This window comes from Macaca nemestrina, chromosome 5 (assembly GCF_043159975.1).
Source record: "Macaca nemestrina isolate mMacNem1 chromosome 5, mMacNem.hap1, whole genome shotgun sequence".
NCBI classification, from domain to species: Eukaryota; Metazoa; Chordata; class Mammalia; order Primates; family Cercopithecidae; genus Macaca; species Macaca nemestrina.
The window spans coordinates 115554221-115574516 of record NC_092129.1 but is presented as its reverse complement, the minus strand read 5'-3'; the positions used below and the strand labels follow the sequence as shown (position 1 = coordinate 115574516).

At 35.5% G+C, this 20296-nt stretch overlaps 1 protein-coding gene across 10 annotated transcripts in view; it reads left to right on the top strand.

The window, feature by feature from the left end:
• LOC105479484 (family with sequence similarity 135 member A) overlaps window positions 1–20296 on the top strand; it is a 135071-nt gene that overhangs the window by 19451 nt on the left and 95324 nt on the right. For 9 of the 10 annotated variants that reach the window (XM_071096897.1, XM_071096891.1, XM_071096902.1 and 6 more), the window contains exon 5: window positions 6811–6890. In XM_071096897.1, coding sequence (XP_070952998.1) covers window positions 6811–6890 — 80 coding nt within the window. Of the gene's footprint in view, window positions 1–6810; window positions 6891–17993; window positions 18058–20296 lie in introns of those variants that run through there. The other variant, XM_071096894.1, reaches the window with a different exon arrangement.

Here is a 20296-nt window from a genome sequence, read left to right as displayed (position 1 = left end):
AAGAAAAAGAAAAAGTATTGTGTCACTATCCTTTCTGATGCTTAGAGGGAGCCTTTCAGTTTGGTTTCTGTGAATTTCCCACAGGACAGTCTAAGCAGTGTTTGATAGTTTTCTTGTTTTCTATTATGATATAGGTGTTGCAGACTCTTGTACATTCTTTGATCCAGACCTGGAGTCAGCCAGGGAGTCCTGGTTCCTTTTATTAGGAAATAGTACTTAGAAATCATAATGTATACACTGAAGGTACACATTTTGGGGTCATTTCTTCTAAGTCCTTTCAGTTAACAGCATTAGCAAATACTTTGTTTTTTATTTTTTATTTTTTTGAGATGGAGTCTCACTCTGTCGCCCAGGCCAGAGTGTACTGGCACGGTCTCAGGTCACTGCAACCTCCGCCTCCTGGGTTCAAGCGATTCTCCTGCCTCAGCCTCCGGAGTAGCTGGGATTATAGGTGCCGGCCACCACGCCTGGCTAATTTTTGTATTTTTAGTAGAGATGGGGTTTCACCATGTTGGCCAGGCTGGTCTCGTACTCCTGACCTCATGATCCACCTGCCTTGGCCTCCCAAGTGCTGGGGTTACAGGCATGAGTCACCATGCTCGACCACAAATACATTTTTAAAAGAAAAATACATGATTAATGTATACTGATATTTCCAATTCTAGTTTAAGTTTACAAGGATTTTACTTTTTTAATTTTATGTTTGTGTCTCTTTTTACTTATAGAGAAAGTCTTTGTTCCTAGTAATGTAGATCATTACTTACTTTATGTATGTGTGTGGACATCTCTGTGTAGAATAGTTTCAAAATAATACAGCATTACCATCAAGACCATAAATATTGAAAATTTCTTCATGATTCTTTTTTTTTTTTTTTTTTGCCAAGCTATATCCCATGAGGAATAGGCAGTCAAAATACTGTTTTAAAAATCACTTGAAGTAATTCTCTGTGGAATTACAATCAAGCAGACATATGTTTATTTGTTTCAGGGTTGTTTAGGGATTGACATTTTCTTTATTTTATAATTATATAAAAAATTTACATGGGTCCAAAATCAAAACTCTGTACAAAGTCCACTATATTGAGATAGATCTCGTTTTGATCCCTGTACCTTCTCTCTCCTTATCCCATAGGTAACCATTTTGTTTTTATTAGTTTTTGGTATATCCTTTTATTTTTTTTCCATTTGAAAATAGAGGCAAATAAATATATAGTCACACCCTTCCATCTTACACAAAGGTAGCATAGGATACATACACTCTGTACCCTGCTTTTGTTGTTTAAAAGTGTATCTCAGAGGTCACTCCTCTAAGTGTGAGTGATTAACATTCGGGTGGTAACACCTGAATCCATCATATCACAAAAAAAAGAGACAACCAGACATTGCATGTCCTTTGATATAATGCTGTAGGAAGTACATAATCAAACCTTTAGCTTAACCCACCAATTTTAAATTTACAAAAATCTAAGAGATATGTCACATTCCTTTTTACAATTGCGTTTTACACCATTGTATAGTTGTACCATAGTTTATTCAACCAGTCCCCCTATCGGACGTTTTGTTTTTATCTTACATTTTCCAATTGCAGTTAATACTACAATATTGCAATTGCTGTTGCAACTAATACTACAATCTGCATATATCATTTAATATTTTTGCCATACTATCTTTGGGATATCTTCTTAAAAGTAGGCTGTTGAGGCAAAGGGTAAATGACACCTGTTTTTGCTCTTTTTTTTGCCAAATTACATTCCATATGGTGTTGTGCCATTTTGTGATCTCACTAGTGCTGTGGTAGAATTCCTGTTTACCCACAGGCTTGCCAACATATTACACCCATGCGCCATTTAACTGCATTTTGGTCAGTGACAGACCGCAAATATGACAGTAGTCCAATAAGATTGTAATGGAACTGGAAAATTCCCATCACCTCGTGATGGTAGTAGCTTTGGTAACCTCGTAGTGTGATACATTACTTTTTCTATGCTTAGATACACAGATACCTACTATTGTGTTATAATTGCTTGCAGTTTGCAGTACAGTAACATGGTGCAGATTTGTAGCCTAGCAGCAATGGGCTATATGGTATAGTCTGCCTGTGTAGTATAATCAGCAGGTTTGTGTAAGTACACTACATGGTTCACACAGTGACGAAATCAATCTAAGGATGCATTTCTCAGAATGTATCCCTGTTGTTGAATGAAGAGTGACTATATTTTGTTAGATTGTTGGATTTCTGTCATTCTGATAGTTGAGAATGGATATATTTTTGTAGTGAAAATTTATAGTTTTTTAAGTTATAAGTGAAATTGAACTCTTTTTGTATATTTAGAGTCATTTGCATTTCTTTTTCTATGAACTGTTTAATCATACTTTTTTTTCATCTTTCTGTTGGTTGGTTGGTCTTTTTCATCTCAATTTTCTTCTCAATTAAGGTTTGCTGGAATATATCAACAGATGGCCTCAGAACAAAAGCAGTTTAATTGCTTTGCCTAATTCACTATGATTTTGCTTTCCTTTAAATTTTCCTTGGTAATTCCATACTATCTTGTGAGCTCTTCAATACTTTTACAGATATACTTTTTATACTTTACCTGGCATTGTCTTTTAGCAAGAGGTTGTTCTGAATAACCTAGCCGACCACAGCTCTTAACATGGAAGTGTTTTATTCTTTGATTTTTGAATTTTTTTTATCTCTTACTTCATATTTTTTTTTTAAATAATTAACTCATCCACATTTAAAATTTTGGGGCTGGGTGCAGTGGCTCACACCTGTAATCCCAGCGCTTTGGAAGGGAAGCAGGTGGATCACTTGAGGTCAGGAGTTTGAGACTAGCCTGGCCAATATGGTGAAACCTGTCTCTCCTAAAAATACAAAAATTAGCCGGGCTTGGTGGTACACGCCTGTAATCCCAGCTACTCCAGGGGCTGCGGCATGAGAATTGCTTGAACCTGAGTGGTGGAGGTTGCACTGAGCAGAGATTGTGCCACTGCACTCCAGCCTGGGTGACAGAGTGAGACTCTGTCTCAGAAAACAAAGAAAGAAAGAAGGAAAGAAGGAAGGAAAGAAAGAAAGAAAGGGAAGGGGAGGGGAGGGAAGGGAAGGGAAGGGGAAGGAAGGGAAAAGATAAGATAACCAGGCATGCCTGTGGTTCCAGCTACTCGGGAGGCTGAGATGGGAGGATTGCTTAAGCCCAGGAGGTTGAGGCCGCAGTGAGCCATGGTTGTACCACTGCACTCCAACCTGGGTGACAGAGTGAGACCTGTCTCCATAAGAAAAAGAAGAAAAGAAAAAAATTATTTATCTAAAAAATTTTATACCTTTTAAAGTAGCAATAATTTTAATAAAAAATGTATTTACAATAGTAGATTGCTTTCATAAATATCAGATGAACTTTATTTAAAATAATGTGTATATTTGCTTTTAGTGTTTCTTTCCCTGTATTTCTAACACCTATCACATAGATCTTCAATAAGTGATGAACAAATGGCATTCAGGGAATATAAATTACTATATGGTGTTCTAGTAGTATATATTAAATGTGGGGATTAAAAAAATTTTTTAACACTTTATTGACATAGCATCTCATAAAATTCTGCAGAATCAGTGATCACATATTTTTATGATAGGCTGTTTTAAAAGTATTTTGCTTTTTCTGTTTTTTATCCTTCTATTAATTTCTATTTTAAAAACATAATTATTACCAGAAAATCTAATTAGGAATCAAATCTAATGATTCATAGTGTGCATATTCATCAACTAAAGACATATTTTTTCATCTAATGTTAGGTGAGATACTATCATGGTGCTAATTGTGGGAATACATAAACAGGGGTGGGAAAGCTACAGCCTTTGTACCAAATCTGGCTTGATACTGAGCCAAACCCATCCACGTCCATTTACTTAGTTTATGGCTGCTTTTGCTCAGCAGTAGAAATGAGTAGTCACAGCAGAGACTATGGCCCACAAAGTAAAAATATATTGTCAAGCCCTTTAAGAAAGCTGTTGACCATTGGTATGGAATATTTAGATATGGTTTCTTCCCTCAAAATGGTTAATATAGAATGGACTTTCCCTGATACATTCTAACAGAGAGGTGGCTTTCTTTTCATATTTAAAAAATTTTTTTGACAATTTAAAAATTGTATATATGGAGTACAATGTAATGTTTCGATGTATGTATTAAATCAAGCTAATTAACATATCACTTCACCTACTTTTTTTTTTGTAGTGAGAACATTTTAAATCTATCCTTTTAGGGATTTTAAGATATACATTATTATTAACTGTGGTTACCATGCAGTGCAATAGATCACTAAAACATATTACTCCTGTCCAACTGCAACTTTGTACTGTTTGACCAACATCTCCTCTTTTCCCACCCCCTGCAATCCCAGCCTCTGGTAAATACCATTCTACTCTCTGCTTCTATGAGTTCAAGATTTTTAGATTCTGCGTATAAGTGACATCATACATTATTTATCTTTCTGTGCCTGGCTTATTTCTCTTCACGTAATGCCCTCCAGGTTCATTCATGTTGTTGCAAATGACAGACTGTTCTTATTTTTTAAGGCTATGTGTAGTATTCTGTTGTGTATATATACTACATTTGCCATTCATTATCTAGTCATCCATTGATAAACACTACAGTTGCTTCCATTATCTTAGCTATTGTGAATAATGCTGCAGTGAACACAGGGGAGCAGATGTCTTTCTAATATACCGATTTCAGTTCTTTAAATATATACCGAGTAGTGGAATTGCTGGATTATATGGTAACTCTATTTTTAGTTTTTTGAGGAACCTCCATAATATTTTCCATAACGGCTGTGCTAGTCTACATTCTCACCAACAGTGTGCAGTGGTTCCTTTTTCTCCACATCCTCACCAAGACTATCTTTTCTGTTTTCTTTTTGATAATAGCCATTCCAATGGATGTGGGTGATTCTCATGGTGTTGATTAGTATTTCCCTGATAAATACAGATGTTGAACATTTTTACATATCTGTTAGCCATTTGTATGTCTTCTTTTGAGAAATGTTTATTCCTGCACTTTGCCCATTTTTTAATTTGGTTATTTGTTTTCTTGAAGTTGAGTTGTTTGAATTCCTTATATATTTTGGATATTAGTTCCTTATCAGATGTATAGTTTGCAAATATTTTTTGGTTTGCAAATATTTTTTTTCCCAATCTGTGGGTTGTTTCTTCAGTCTGTTAATTGTTTCTTTTGCTCTGCAGAAGCTTTTTAATTTGGCGTAATCTTATTTGTCTATGTTTGCTTTTGTTGCCTGGGCTTTTGGGGTTATATCCAAGAAATCATAGCTCAGAACAATGTAATAGAGCTTTCCCCTTGTGTTTTCTTCTAATAGTTTTGCAGTTTCAGGTCTTATGTATAAGTCTTTAATCCATTTGAGTTGATTTTTTATATGGTATGAGATAAGGATCTAATTTCACTCTTCTGCCTGAGGATATCCAGTTTTCCCCACACCATTTATTGAAGAAACTGTCCTTTCTTCATTGTGTGTTCTTGGCACCTTTGTCAAAAACCAACTGACGGTAAATGTGTGGGTTTATTTCTGGAATTCTGTCCTGTTGCATTGGTTGATGTGTTTGTTTTTATGCCAGTACCATGCTGTTTTGATTACAATTGCTTGGAAAGATATTTTGAACTCAGGGAGTGTGACCTTTTTTTTTTTTTTTTTTTTGTCAGAATCTCACTCTGTCTTTCAGGCTGGAGTGCAGTGGTGTGATCTCAGCTCACTGCAAACTCTGCCTCCTGGATTCAAGCAGTTCTCATGACTCAACCTCCCTAGTAGCTGGGACCACAGGCACATGCCACCACGCCTGGCTAATTTTTTGTCTTTTTGTTAGAGATGGAGTTTTGCCATGTTGGCCAGGCAAGTCTTGAACTCCTGACCTCAAGTGATCCACCTGCCTTGGCCTCCCACAGTGTTGGAATTACAGGTATAAGCCACCACGTCTGGCCACTTTGTTCTTTTTGCTCAAGATTGCTTTGACTATTCAGAGTATTTTGTGGTCTCATACAAATTTTAGTATTGTGTTTTCTATTTCTGTGAAAAATGATGTCAGATAAATGCAGAGTTTTATTTAAATGTCTCCAAATTTTAGCAAACACATACTGAACACTTAAATGTGTGTAAACCAAGGATTGTGAATGTACGCTATGAATAAGACATGGTCTCTGTGCTGAGGAAGTTTAAAATGAAGCGTCTACCACTGTTTAGTATTAATTTGCTTTTATATCGTATACCTTTATATTTTAAAATAGCAATATTTTGCTTGATCTTTAGTCAAAACCTTCAAAATGGAAAGTTGAAGAGTTCCTAGAAAACTTTGCTCTCCCCTGGTTTCAAGGTTCCCGCTGATTCCACTTCGATTTTTTTCTCAGTTTTCTCATGTTTTCAAGCAGTCCTCATCTTAATCTTAACAAGTCATCTAACTTTATGGAGTTTTATCATGCCCCTTTAAAGCCAAGTGAAACAATGAAGCTCTTAGATGCTTTTCTAATTCCACAGGTTGCTATCACATATAAAATAAAAAAATATTGTATGTGTTGTATCTGTTTCTTTCATTTATCTTTATATATACTGGGTTTCTCTTTTGGTTTTATGCCATGCTTACATTTGATATGTAAGCCTGATTTTTTTTTTTCCAACAATAGTATGTTATGGGAGACTGATATAATTAGGTCAACTTCATTATTTTAATACAGATACAAATGTGGAAGTTGGGGCATTCCATATTTTTAAATATGTTTTGAAATAACTTCCTTGTTTATTTTGCTTTAGTTTTTACCAGATTCGTGCTTCTATGAAAATTCCATCAAGAATTCCCCACAGAGTAGAAGCTAGTTTGTTACATGCAACAGGTAAGCCAAGGAATATGTTCAAATTTAAAAAGTAATCTGAAACAACATTATAATGGCCAATAACTTTTCATAAATTTTTTTCTCATTACAGATATAAGATACCAAATAACATCATTATTATAACCATTATAAGAAATATATTTGGGGCCTCAGTAAAACGGACTTCATTATAGATACTCTATCTCCTTCTTAGATTTCTTACAATGAGCACATCAAAGAATGTATATTAAAGTTTCATGAAAACAAACGTAGGATTGGTATCCATTATATCATATAAGAGGCAATGTACAAAGATACACAGTAAATGGGAACATGTAATTTGACTTATGATTATAAAGGTGTTTTATGATAAAGTTTTATGGTATGCATTTTGAGGACATTTTTTAAACCAGTTTTTTTTTCTGGATTAGGTTCTCTAATTATGAAACAGAGCCAAAAGGCAATGTAGGAAGGTATGAAATAGACATGTTACAGCAGCTTTGTTAGTTACTCATATTCTAAGGAGAGACACCAGCATTAAAGGGGTTAAGTTAAAACAGCTTTCCCAATACAATATATGCTGTGTCATTACATGTAGTTAGAAAATGAACCAGTTAATGAAACATTCTAAAGAGTTATTATGTAAGCCTAATATGAAATTACTAATTTTTAAAGCATCATAAAAATAATAAAATACACCTGACACTAGAGCTATGCTGAGCGTAATTCAGTCCATTTTGAAATTTTAAAAAATTTGTTAGGTATTTGAAGTGTTAAGGATTGTCTTTTATCATACTGTGGATACTAAAATGTTGGTTAATGTTAAATTTTTTATTTTTTATTATTATACTTTAAGTTCTAGGATACATGTGCACAATGTGCAGTTTTGTTTACATATGTATACATGTGCCATGTTGGTTTGCTGCACCCATTAATTCATCATTTACGTTAGGTATTTCTCCTAATGCTATCCTTCCCCCATCCCCCGACCCCACAACAGGCCCCACTGTGTGATGTTCCCCTTCCTGTGTCCCAAGTGTTCTCATTGTTCAGTTCCCACCTATGAGTGAGAACATGTGGTGTTTGGTTTTCTGTCCTTGCGATAGTTTGCTCAGAATGATGGTTTCCAGCTTCATCCATGTCCCTACAAAGAACATGGACTCATCCATTTTTATGGCTGCATAGTATTCCATGGTGTATATGTGCCACATTTACTTAATCCTGTCTGTCATTGAGGGACATTTGGGTTTTTTCCAAGTCTTTGCTATCGTGAATAGTGCCACAATAAATATACATGTTCATGTGTCTTTATAGTAGCATGATTTATAATCCTTTGGGTATATACCCAGTAATGGAATGGCTGGGTCAAATGGTATTTCTAGTTCTAGATCCTTGAGGAATCGCCACACTGTCTTCCACAATGGTTGAACTAATTTACACTCCCACCAACAGTGTAAAAATGTTCCTATTTCTCCACATCCTCTCCAGCACCTGTTGTTTCCTGACTTTTTAATGATTGCCATTCTAACTGGTGTGAGGTGGGATCTCATTGTGGTTTTGATTTGCATTTCTCTGATGGCGAGTGATGATGAGCATTTTTTCATGTGTCTGTTGGCTGCATAATTGTCTTCTTTTGAGAAGTGTCTGTTCATATCCTTTGCCCAATTTTTGATGGGGTTGTTTCCTTTTTTCTTGTAAATTTGTTTAAGTTCTTTGTAGATTCTGGATATTAGCCATTTGTCAGAGGGGTATATGCAAGAATTTTCTCCCATTCTGTAGGTTGCCTGTTCATTCTGATGGTAGTTTCTTTGGCTGTGCAGAAGTTCTTTAGTTTAATTAGATGTCATTTGTCAATTTTGGCTTTTGTTGCCATTGCGTTTAGTGTTTTAGTCATGAAGTCCTTGCCTATGCCTGTGTCCTGAATGGTATTGCCTAGGTTTTCTTCTAGGGTTTTTATGGTTTTAGGTCTAACATTTAAGTCTTTAATCCATCTTGAGTTAATTTTTGTATAAGGTGTAAGGAAGGGAACCAGTTTCAGCTTTCTACTTATGGCTAGCCAGTTTTCCCAGCACTGTTTATTAAATAGGGAATCCTTTCCCCATTTCTTCTTTTTGTCAGGTTTGTCAAAGATCAGATGGTTGTAGATGTGTGGTGTTACTTCCGAGGCCTCTGTTCTGTTCCATTGGTCTATGAATCTGTTTTGGTACCAGTACCATGCCGTTTTGGTTACTGTAGCCTTGTAGTATAGTTTGAAGTCAGGTAGTGTGATGCCTCCAGCTTTGTTCTTTTTGTTTAGGATTGTCTTGGCAATGTGGGCTCTTTTTTGGTTCCATATGAACTTTAAAGTAGTTTTTTCCAATTCTGTGAAGAAAGTCATTGGTAGCTTGATGGGGATGGCATTGAATCTATAAATTACCTTGGGCAGTATGACCATTTTCACAATATTGATTCTTCCTCTCCATAAGCATGGAATGTTCTTCCATTTGTTTGTGTCCTCTATTATTTCGTTGAGAAGTGGTTTCTAGTTCTCCTTGAAGAGGTCCTTCACATCCCTTGTAAGTTGGATTCCTAGGTATTTTGTTCTCTTTGTAGTAATTGTGAATGGGAGTTCACTCATGATTTGGCTCTCTGTCTGTTCTTAGTGTATAGGAATGCTTGTGATTTTTATACATTGATTTTGTATCCTGAGACTAATGTTAAATTTTAGTGAATTATACATAGTGTAGAGTTTATCTTCCTGAAGACTTATTAAAATTCTCACAGAGGTCTGTTGCTTATGACAAATACACACACACACACGCATACATATATATACATGTATATGTGTATATACATATATTTTGTATATTCATTCATCTTAAAATGAAAAAGAATTTATTCTTAGCTTGGCATACGTGTTAATGTATATATTATTGCCATAATAGGTCTTCTTTTGTAACTCTACTTTCACAAAACATAGAGGTAACAAAACAAGCTGACATGACATGACAGATTTGGTGTACTCTTTTGAACATCCTTGAATGTAGTCGACTAGATTTCTAGCTCAGTTTTATCTCTTGACGTTGCCAGTTGAGAAAATCCTCAGACTTTAGTTTGTGAGATATCTTTCAAGATGGCAAGATACTTGACATATATTCCACAAGGTTAAATAGGCTAACCACTTTTAAGTATACATTTTAAAAATGTTTGTTCCTTATTATAAAGTTTCGAGAGAAATAATGTCAAACCTGTGAGTATTAATTCATTTTGTTTTGAGACGGAGTCTTGCCCTGTCGCCCAGGCTGGAGTGCAGTGGCGTGATATCGGCTCACTGCAACCCCCACCTCCTGGGTTCGAGCAATTCTCCTGCTTCAGCCTCCTGAGTAGCTGAGACTACAGGCGTGCACCAGCACACCCAGTTAATTTTTGTATTTTTATTAGAGATGGGATTTCACCATGTTGGTCAGGGTAGTCATGATCTCTTGACGTTGTGGTCCACCCACCTCGGTCTCCCAAAGTGCTGGGATTATAGACATGAGCCACCACACCTGGCCTGAATATTAATTCTTGACCACTAAACTTGTCCTTGTATGAGAACCTGAGAGATTTTTTGAGATTGAGTTCATAATTTGTACTGAAGTTAAGATTTTTGTATTTTGTTTCATTTTAATATGGAATTAATGAGGTAACATTACTTTTTAAATGTTTGGATGTGAAATTAGTCAGTTTAACCCAGAAAAATCTAATCAATGGAGAAAAAAGATAATTCTGGAAAGAGAAATGGGGAAATGGTAGAAAACAGACAAAACCAGATAAATTGTAAATTCTCAGCAAATGATTGATTCAAAGGCCAAAAGGAAGTGTGCTAGAAGAAAACATTTGCTGAATTCTAAATTTCAGTTACTATATAGTCTTACTTGTGTCAAACCCAACTATCTCCTTGTTATGTTAGGCAGATTTTGCCATTTTTTCCTTATTCCTTTTCTGAACGAATAGATTTAGAAATTCTTTACATTTACAAATAAAACATTTTAAATCATTGATTTAGCCATTAATCATTTAGCATTTCTCTATATCATACAGAGCATTGTTTCTACTTTGTTTTTCGCAGATTCCAAATAATTACCTCAGAGGACTGGAAATTTTAACTGTGCTTGGTTATTACAGATTACATTCCGAGAAAGATTTTGAATGTCAGAATAATGACTGGTGGACAAAAGTATCATTTGAAAATAAAATCTTATCGGTTAGATTTTTAGGTTGGTGTAAAGGATAGAATTAAGTGTCATAATATTTGATTTGGTTGATGTGTTTCATTAAAGACTATTTTCTTCATAATGTTAACTTATTCCTCAAGTAACTTCCTCTTTTAGTAATAAGTTACCTTGCCCTAACTTTATGGAAACATTTCTCTACCTCTGCTTATTGACTTGTGAGTTGAAGGAAGGGCATCAGAAATAAATTGTCAAAAGATTTAACAGTAACCCCTGATTACTCTTCCTAGTCCAGTGGCCCTCGAGTAACCATGCTTGCTGCTACTTGTATTACAGTTCAGTCAGGAGCACCCTTTTCAGGTGTGGTAGTGGCATTATCTTGGTTAACAATAGTTTAGAATTATGACTCTGGGCAGGAACCTCAGAGTCTATTCATTGCAGTGATCTAAAGTCAGGTGTGTCATTCAACAACTTCTGACCCTTGAGAACAGTTTATATCCTGATAACTCAGAGTGGATGCTATGTTTTAAAGGACACAGATGTACTTTATGGCAACAAGGAAATGTCCTTTCTATATTTTCATAGCATGTCACATCTTGTAGATGTTTTTCCAAGGCTATTTGAGTGTTTTGCCTTTAGTAATTTATGAGCTAAGTACATGACTGAGACGTTTTTGGTCTGTCAGTGACTATTTACAGCAACAACTGAGCTTTCAGATCCAGTGAATGTTCATTTATTATTATGTTTGATAGTGACAGGGTGGTGCTACAGATTCAGTCAAGATTCTTTCCATACATAGTTTCAGGGCATGTAACCATTCAGCCTTTATTAGGTTACACCTGATCTGTGCATTAACAAGAGAATATTGTGATATTTCTATTTAGCCTCATCTTATACAAGAAATGTCTTCCATTTGACATTTTATTTTCCAAATGAGTATGTTTGTTCAATGTTGTCAGTTTTACCTTTATTTACTCACCAGAAAAGTGGACATTTTATAGCTACTTAGTCCCTTCTTTGTCTTTTGAGAGAAAAAAATATTCTAGAAAAGATAAAAATGAATTTATTTTATGGACAACCCTATTTGAACCAAGTTCCATAATCACTCTTCTTCATCAACTAAATACTGGTTGGAAAGAATTTATCTTTTATAAAAATTAACAGAAGTTATAATTCAATCTGTAGATCATTTGTATGGCAGAAATATTACGTATAATTAATGTTATTCACGAAGTAATGTTATTTTGACATTACGACAAATTGTGTCAGAAATGCCCAGATAAAGTACCTTCCTTAGCCTTTTCCTGAGTACTTACTTTTTTTTTCCTTAGTTATGACTAGATTTAATCATTGCTGCTGCCAATTAAGTTTCTAGCTTCTGATACTCAGTTGCATATAAAAGAGTATGAAATGTAGTGATCTGATAGTTTACTAGTATATTTAAAGGAAATATCTTTAAAAATAAGTAGTTTGTGGCAGACACCAGTCTATAAAAGGGAAGCCTGTGTTTGAAAATGATAAGCTTCCATATTATATAATATGTGAAAATCTCACATATGTGAAAACATTATCTCTGTGTATTTCTTAATAGCATTATACCAGAAATTTTTAGAATATTACATACTTTAAAAGATAGCAGCCAAAATAGAAAGCACAAGAACCAGATTTGGACAGAAGAAGAAAGAAATACATAAAATTTCTTTCACTCTTTTTTCTCATTCTCTTTCAAAATCGCGAACTTTTGCCTGTCGTGTCTGAAATGTACTAACAAATATGACTTCTCAAGATATTTCATATTTCAAATATTATATAAACATGTTTTATTTTTAATTCTCTAATTTATGATAACTTGTTTTTCTTGTTTGTGGTATGCAAAGATATGTGCAGAGCCTTTCCAATAAAGTGACTCTGAACAAATTGTGAGACGTGCTATTTTTCCCCTGCCTGACACTATTCCCAACATGATTACCTTTTATGTGTAGGTCGTTTTCCATAGCTTTTGAATCTTGTTTCATCCTGTGGTCACCTATGGTAAGGTAAATCTGGTAAAGTATCAAGTATTTCCTGCCAGTGTACCCCAGAATAGCCTCTATCTTGTTAAATGTTAAATTAATATGAATATTATAGAGAATAGTGGTTGATGGGATGTGGTGACTTATGACATGAGTCTCACAAGTGTTAGCTTGAACCAAAATAATGTTCTTCTGTCTAGATGCATTTCCTCCCCAGCAATCTGAAAAAAAACAGGACAAAGAAGACAGCCAACTTATTACAATATTTGAGATATTGTTTTTGCCTTCTATACCCTTCTTCTCTCGAAATTTCATTTTACAGTAGTACTAAAGAGCTCTTACAGTGTATATCTTTTTACTGTTAGTAAATTATTAGGGAAAGGTATCCTTTTCTGCCTCAAGAAATTCCTCCCATGTATTTAACTAACTTTTAATACATACATATTATTGATTTCTAGCCTTATCCTTGAACATAAATAGCTTTATATAGGATAGTTTTCTTTTATCCTTTGTATTAATTTTTTACCTCTGTTCCTTAAAAATTCATTTTTTCTTTTAAGGGCTTAGATTTTCTCTATGCTTTTTATTACCTGCTCTATTTTTCTTTTAACTTTGATTTGTACTTTCATCTTAATACCTTTTCCTTCCAATGCTGAATTTTACCATAATTCATATACCTTCTGTATATTTTGAGAAAACTTTTAGGAAAAATAGTTTAAAATAATGATTTCTGTCGGTGAGTTACAGTGGAGCAGGTTGAATGGGATGGGAATTAGATGGTATTATACAGCTTATTGCAATACATTTAAATTATTTCCAGTACAAGATTATGCTGACAGTGAGAGGTTTGAGTCAGGAAATAGCTGTCATCTGCAATAACATCAGTCATGAAAGACAATAAGTATTCATAGAACTGTTGAAAATTGATTAGTAAGAAAAGCGTTCATAGACTTTTACAACAGAGAAGTCATTGCTGGTTTTAGGAATCTGGCTCCAGTTTGAAATGTTACACAGTTTTCATAAAAAGTTTAAATAATGACTTACCCTAGTAACCATAGTATTAAGATTAAATGTATTTTGTTCAGTGTGCTTTTTAATATTTATCATCTTTTTTTCTGGAAAAAAAATTTTTTATCAAAATAATACAGCATACGGTTAAAAGATCAATTAGCCACCAGGCGCGGTGCCTCACGCACTTTGGGAGGCTGAGGCAGGTGGATCACGAGGTCAGGAGTTCAAGACCAGCCTGACTAACATAGTGAAACCCCGTCTCTACTAAAAATACAAAAAAAGTTAGCTGGGCATGGTGGCGGGTGCCTGTAATCCCAGCTACTCGGGAGGCAGAGGCAGGAGAATCACTTGAACTTGGGAGGCGAGGTTGCAGTGCGCTGAGATCGCACCACTACACTCCAGTCTGGGCGACAGTGTGAGCCTCCCGTCTCAACAACAACAAAGATAAATTAGTCCAGAAAGACTTGTAGTAAAAATGATAGCTTGTTTTCTAGATGTAACAACTTTTACCCCTGTCTCTAGTCCGTGTGGTTACCTCCATATAGACATTGTCTATGGACTTCCTGTTACGATAAAAAGACTTTATCTTATTTACACTATTTCCTCGTTCCTTCTCCCTCAACCTTTTAAGAGATACTGTTATTTTCCTATGTGTTTCTGACCAGTCTCTGTAGCTTCAAACAGTATATTTAAAGCTCCGTTTTCTACTTAAGTGATCATGACAGCGCAGTGGTGTGGTCATAGCTCACTATAGCCGTGAACGCCTGTGCTCAAGTGATAATCCCACATCAGCCTCCCAAAGTAGCTGGGACTGCAGGTGCATGCCACCACACTGGGCTAATTAAAGAAAAAAAAATTGTAGAGATGGGAGTCTTACTATGTTGCCCAGGCTGGTCTCGAACTCTTGGCCTCAAGCAGTCTTCTCACCTCTGCTTCCCAAAGTGCTGAGATTACAGGTATGAGCCACCACTCCTGGCCCATAGCACTTTCTACGTACCTCTTTTAGCTTATATTGTTAATTTTTTCTCAGAAATGGGATTCCACTAAAACAAACATCAATCACCATTAAAGAACAGTGCTTTTTTTAAAAAAATGAGGAAAAGTTAAACATATAGCTAGAGACAATTCATATTATGTCACTTATTCTTTACTGTTATCAGTAATTGAATAATCTCAACAGCCATGAATGGAAAACTCACTGTAAAGTTAGGTCCTTCAATTAAACTGCATAGATTACAAAATGGAAGTCATTTGGCAAGCCTCCATTTTGCTTTCCTCAGATTCAACAGCTTCTATCATTGCCCTTTAATTGTCTTTTTACCTGATTTAAGAGATAGTGTTACATTGCCATTTGCTTTGGCCTGCTGAAATAGGCGGTTAAGAGATTATCACATTGTACTGCAATTATTTATTTGAATGTTTCTATCCAAACTAGACTGGGAACTCTGAAGATGGGCAGAGTTCTTACTTATGTTCATGTCTCTTAGTTCCCAGTACTTGAGAGACTTAATAAATTATGTTTGAATGAATATTCACTTGTTCACAAAGTAAATGAAAGATACCAGTGCTGTTTAACCAAAGGAAATGGAAATACAGATAGTGATAGAAATAAAATGTAAACTATCATGATTGAATGTAAGCATTTAGAGGCCTCTGATTATCTCAAGTCTTTAAAACTATAGATCTGAATGTTTGTGTTAGCAGATAACTGATAGGCAAAATATCAAGTCATTTGAACAAGGAAATAGGATATTAAGAAGTTAGACAAAAATTCATTTATTAAATAAATAGTTTATGATTGCCTATTATGTGTAAGACCTAAATTAAAGTGCTGAGTCCTAAATTCAAGTAGTGGAAAAGATTAATGTGGTTTCTAACTTAATGGAGTTGTTATCATCTAGCAAATAGCAAATATTAGAAAACAAAGTTTCAGATTCAAGACAGTAAACTTAGCATACACATTTAGGTCTTCTTGTTTCCCAGGGCCTTTAGTTTGATAACATTAAAGTGTAAAAAGGAATAACAGAACAATATTTCAATTATTTACTTATTTATTTAATTTTTTTTGTTTTGTTTTTGAGACAGAGTCTCACTTTGTCAACCAGTCTGGAGTGCAGTGGTGTGATCTCGGCTCACTGCAACCTCCGTCTTCCTGGTTCAAGTGATTCTCCCACCTCAGCCTCCCGAGTAGCTGGGATTATAGGCATGCACCAACACGCCTGGCCAATATTTTTTTTTTTTTTAGTAGAGATGGGGTTTCGCCATGTTGGCTAGGCTGATCACAAACTCCTGACCTCAAGTGATCCACCCACCTCGGCCTCCCAAAGTGCTGGGATTACAGGCATGAGCCACCATGCCTGGCCTAAAATTTTGTTATCTTGAATAACTGAAATTCTATACCATTGAACAGCAACTCCCCATTTTCCTACCCCCTGTCAACACATTCTGCTTTCTGCTTCTATGAGTTTGACTGCTTTAGATACCTTATATAAGTGGAGTCATGCAGTATTTGCTTTTCTGTGACTGGCTTATTTCACTTAGCATAATGTCCTTAAGGTTTTTCCATGTTGTAGCTATGACAGGATTTTCTTTTCTAAGGCTGAATAATATTCTCTAATATGTACATACCACATTTTCTTTATCCATTAATTTGTAGATAGACATTTGGGTTGTTTCTACCTCTTGACTATTGTGAATAATGTTTCAATGAACATGAGTGTGCAAATATCTCTTTGACCCTCTTTTATCAGTTCTTCTGGATAAATACCTAGAAGTGAAATGCTGGATTATATAGTAGTTCTATTTTTATTATTTTTATTTTTTGAGACAGGGTCTTGTTCTGTCACCCAGGCTGGAGGGCAGGGGTGTGATCCTGGCTCACTGCCCTTGACCTCTTGGGCTTAAGTAGTCCTCCTGCCTCAGCCCTGTGAGTCACTGGGACACTACAGCTGGACACCACCATGCCCAGCAAATTTGTAAAATTTATGTTTTGTACATGTGGAGCCTAACTTGGTTGCCCAGGCTGGTCTTGAACTCCTGGACTCAACTGTTCCTCCTTCCTCGGCCTCCTAAAGTGCTAGGATAACAGGTGTGAGCCACACACTGTGTGTGGCCAATAGCTCTATTTTTAATTTCTTGAGGAATCCCCATAGTATTTTCCACAGCAGCTATACTGTTTCACATTTTCACCAACAGTACACAAGAGTTTCAGTTTCTCTACATCCATAAGGGCTGACGCCAATAGCTCTATTTTTAATTTCTTGAGGAATCCCCATAGTATTTTCCACAACAGCTATACTGTTTCACATTTTCACCAACAGTACACAAGAGTTTCAGTTTCTCCACATCCATAAGGGCTGACCATGTTCATAATACTAATATGAAGTAAGAAGTAAATGAGACAAGGTCCTTGCCTTCAAGAAATCTCTATTTCTTCTTCCTGAAAGGCTCTTTTTATCTTCGTTTGACTAATTCTTTTTCATGGTGTTTCAATTCAAATGCTATGTTGTCACCAAAGCCTTTCCTGGTTCCACAGCCTAAGTTCACCCTCATATTGTAAGATGTCATAGCACTCTGTCTTCTGTAACACTTAGTGTAGATGTAATTTACAGAATTAGGTGAGGTCAGGGAAAATGGTTGGTTTTTTTGTTCAGTCCACTTAGCTGAGAACAATCCATGGCACAAAGCAGCTATATAATGAATGTGTAACTTTGTATTATGAAATGTATTGCACATTATTTGAAGATTATGTAACACATTATTTTATTAAATAATAAAGGAACACCCAGCTACCCAACGTTTCATTTAAGAAATAGAACATCACTAGTACTGTAAAATCCTCCTGTATCCCCCTCTTGACGTTTGTGTTAATTATTCTTTTGCTTTCTTTATAGTACTATCATTATGAATGTATTTTGTCAGAATGAGTGTATTCCAAGGAAATATCTGGTTGAGCCTGAAAAAAATTGAGTGGTAAGCACAAACCCAGCTGTGTAAGATAGCATAAATACTGCTATTATTAAAAGAAGTCTCCCAAAAGAAAAGTTGAACAGAGTCTCTGGGTTATGGTATGCTTCTTTATACCTGAAAGGTTTTCAGACTCCCTTTGGAGATGTTAATGGGCAAGGTCAAGAGTGAATTGTGCAAAACTGAGAGTTTACCACTTTCAGGGCTTCTGGCAAGATTGTGATGTGATAAAATATTGGCTATCTAACATATGGAACAGACTGATTTGCATCTAAACTTAACATTGCCTTCCTCCAACTCTCAGGAGCAAGCCAAAGCAGAAAACTTCAGTGAAGTGAAAATAGTATCATCAGATGATCTAGGCAAGAAACTTCATTGGTACACCTTCAAATAAGCCAAGCACTGAAAAGAATCTAGCCAAGCTTTTGATCTGTCCTCAGGTTAAAAGTTGGTACCCTAGCAGCAGGGATGTTAACAAATCTATCGTTTATGGCACACGAATCCAAACTACATTGGTCACTGTATACGTAAGGAACAGGATTTGTTGGGATCTTCCTTCACCATCTTCCTAGGCATTCCCTTTGCATCTCCTCTATGTTGAATCTCTTATTTCCTAACATCTATTTTTTCTCTTTCTTGGTTTATTCTCTCAGTTTCGTAGAGCCTATAAATAGTTAACTTGGTGAGAAAAGTGGCATGGGAAATAAATATTTTGAAGCCTTCAGCATCTAAAAATCTTTTCATTCTACATTTAACAGTTGTTTGGAAGTTTAGCTAAGTATAGAATTCTAAGTTGGAAATCTTTTTTCTTTGGAATTTTGAAAATATTACTCCATTATTTTTTGGTTTGCAGCATTGCTGTGGAGAGTTCCAAAGCCATTCTGATTACTAATCTTATTATTTTCTCCGTAAAAAATAAATGACTGATTTTTAATCTTCTCTGTGACCTTTTTCCCCTTTCAAGAATCTGGTAGAACATCCTCTTGGTAACTGGGATTCTGATGACACATAATGATGTACCTTGGGTCTTTGAGTACTTCAGTTCTGAGAAATTTCTTAATTTGTTAATAATTATCTCCCATCTGTTTTCTTTGTTCTTTCTTTTTGGAAGTTCTTTTGTTTACAAGGTGGATCATCTTTACTGGCTTTCTTAAATTTTAGTTTTTTCTTCTCTTTTTTCCCATTCTCTTCTTGCTCTACTATGATATTTCTTCATCTTTATTTGTAACCCTTTTTTGAGTTATTTGCTTTTGTGCTTTCTGTCATTTGCCCTCTCTTATTCTCTCTCCCACTCCCTTTCTCCTTCTTTTCTCCTTTTCTTCTCTCCTTCCCTCTGTCTCATCGCTTCTCTCTTCATTTTAAAATCCAAGTACTCTTTTCTCTGAGTGTCCCTTTGCTATCGCAATGTTTTCCTGTTTCATGAATGTAATATCTTCTCTAAAAACAATATTCTTTTTTTAAAAATTTTTTGTATAACTTACTTTTTTTCCTCTTTGTTTTAGTCTCTAACTTACATGTTAAAAGTTTCCTTCTGATATTCGATAGGCCTCAGTTGTCTAAACATGACTGAAAGGAAGGCTGATGGGAAATTCTGAGAGCATACAGGGGACTTGTCTGAGTTTCATTTTAGGGTGATGGTGAGCCATTTGTCTAAGGAATCTTTGAAGTCAGTATTTATAGTTATTTTTCACTGGATTCAGCAGATTCTCCATGTCAAGAACTGTGAAGAATCTAAGATTATACTGTATATATCATTGAAAATTCTTCTCCATCATTTCTCATGTTTCTGAGCAGAGAGAAACATTTTATGAGCAGAGACACTGAAAACCTTCTGTTTACAGACTATCTTTTTAAGGATACGTGTGCAATGAACAGCTTTGGAAGTTAAGACAGTGTCTCTGTCTAGAACATACAGTATATTTATTTACTTTCCAGTATAATGGACAGTGCAAAAGTTAGATAGGTTTTTTTATAGCTACCCTTTTAAAAGATAGAGGTTTCCAAAGCTTAGGGTTCCTCAATTGTGACCAAAAACCCACTGTATGCGTAGTATCCACTTGGCCGGCCTCCATGTCACTCTCATGGGACTTGAGGGAGTGAATACAAGGGAAACTAATATGAACAAGAAGCTCATGCTGCTTGCTATGCTGTGCATAATCAAACCTTTTGTCTTTGACCCAAGAGTCTTGTGCCTTCTGCTATCATCTATGAAAGTGTGGCAGGCTAGCTTGTTAGGTTGCAAGTT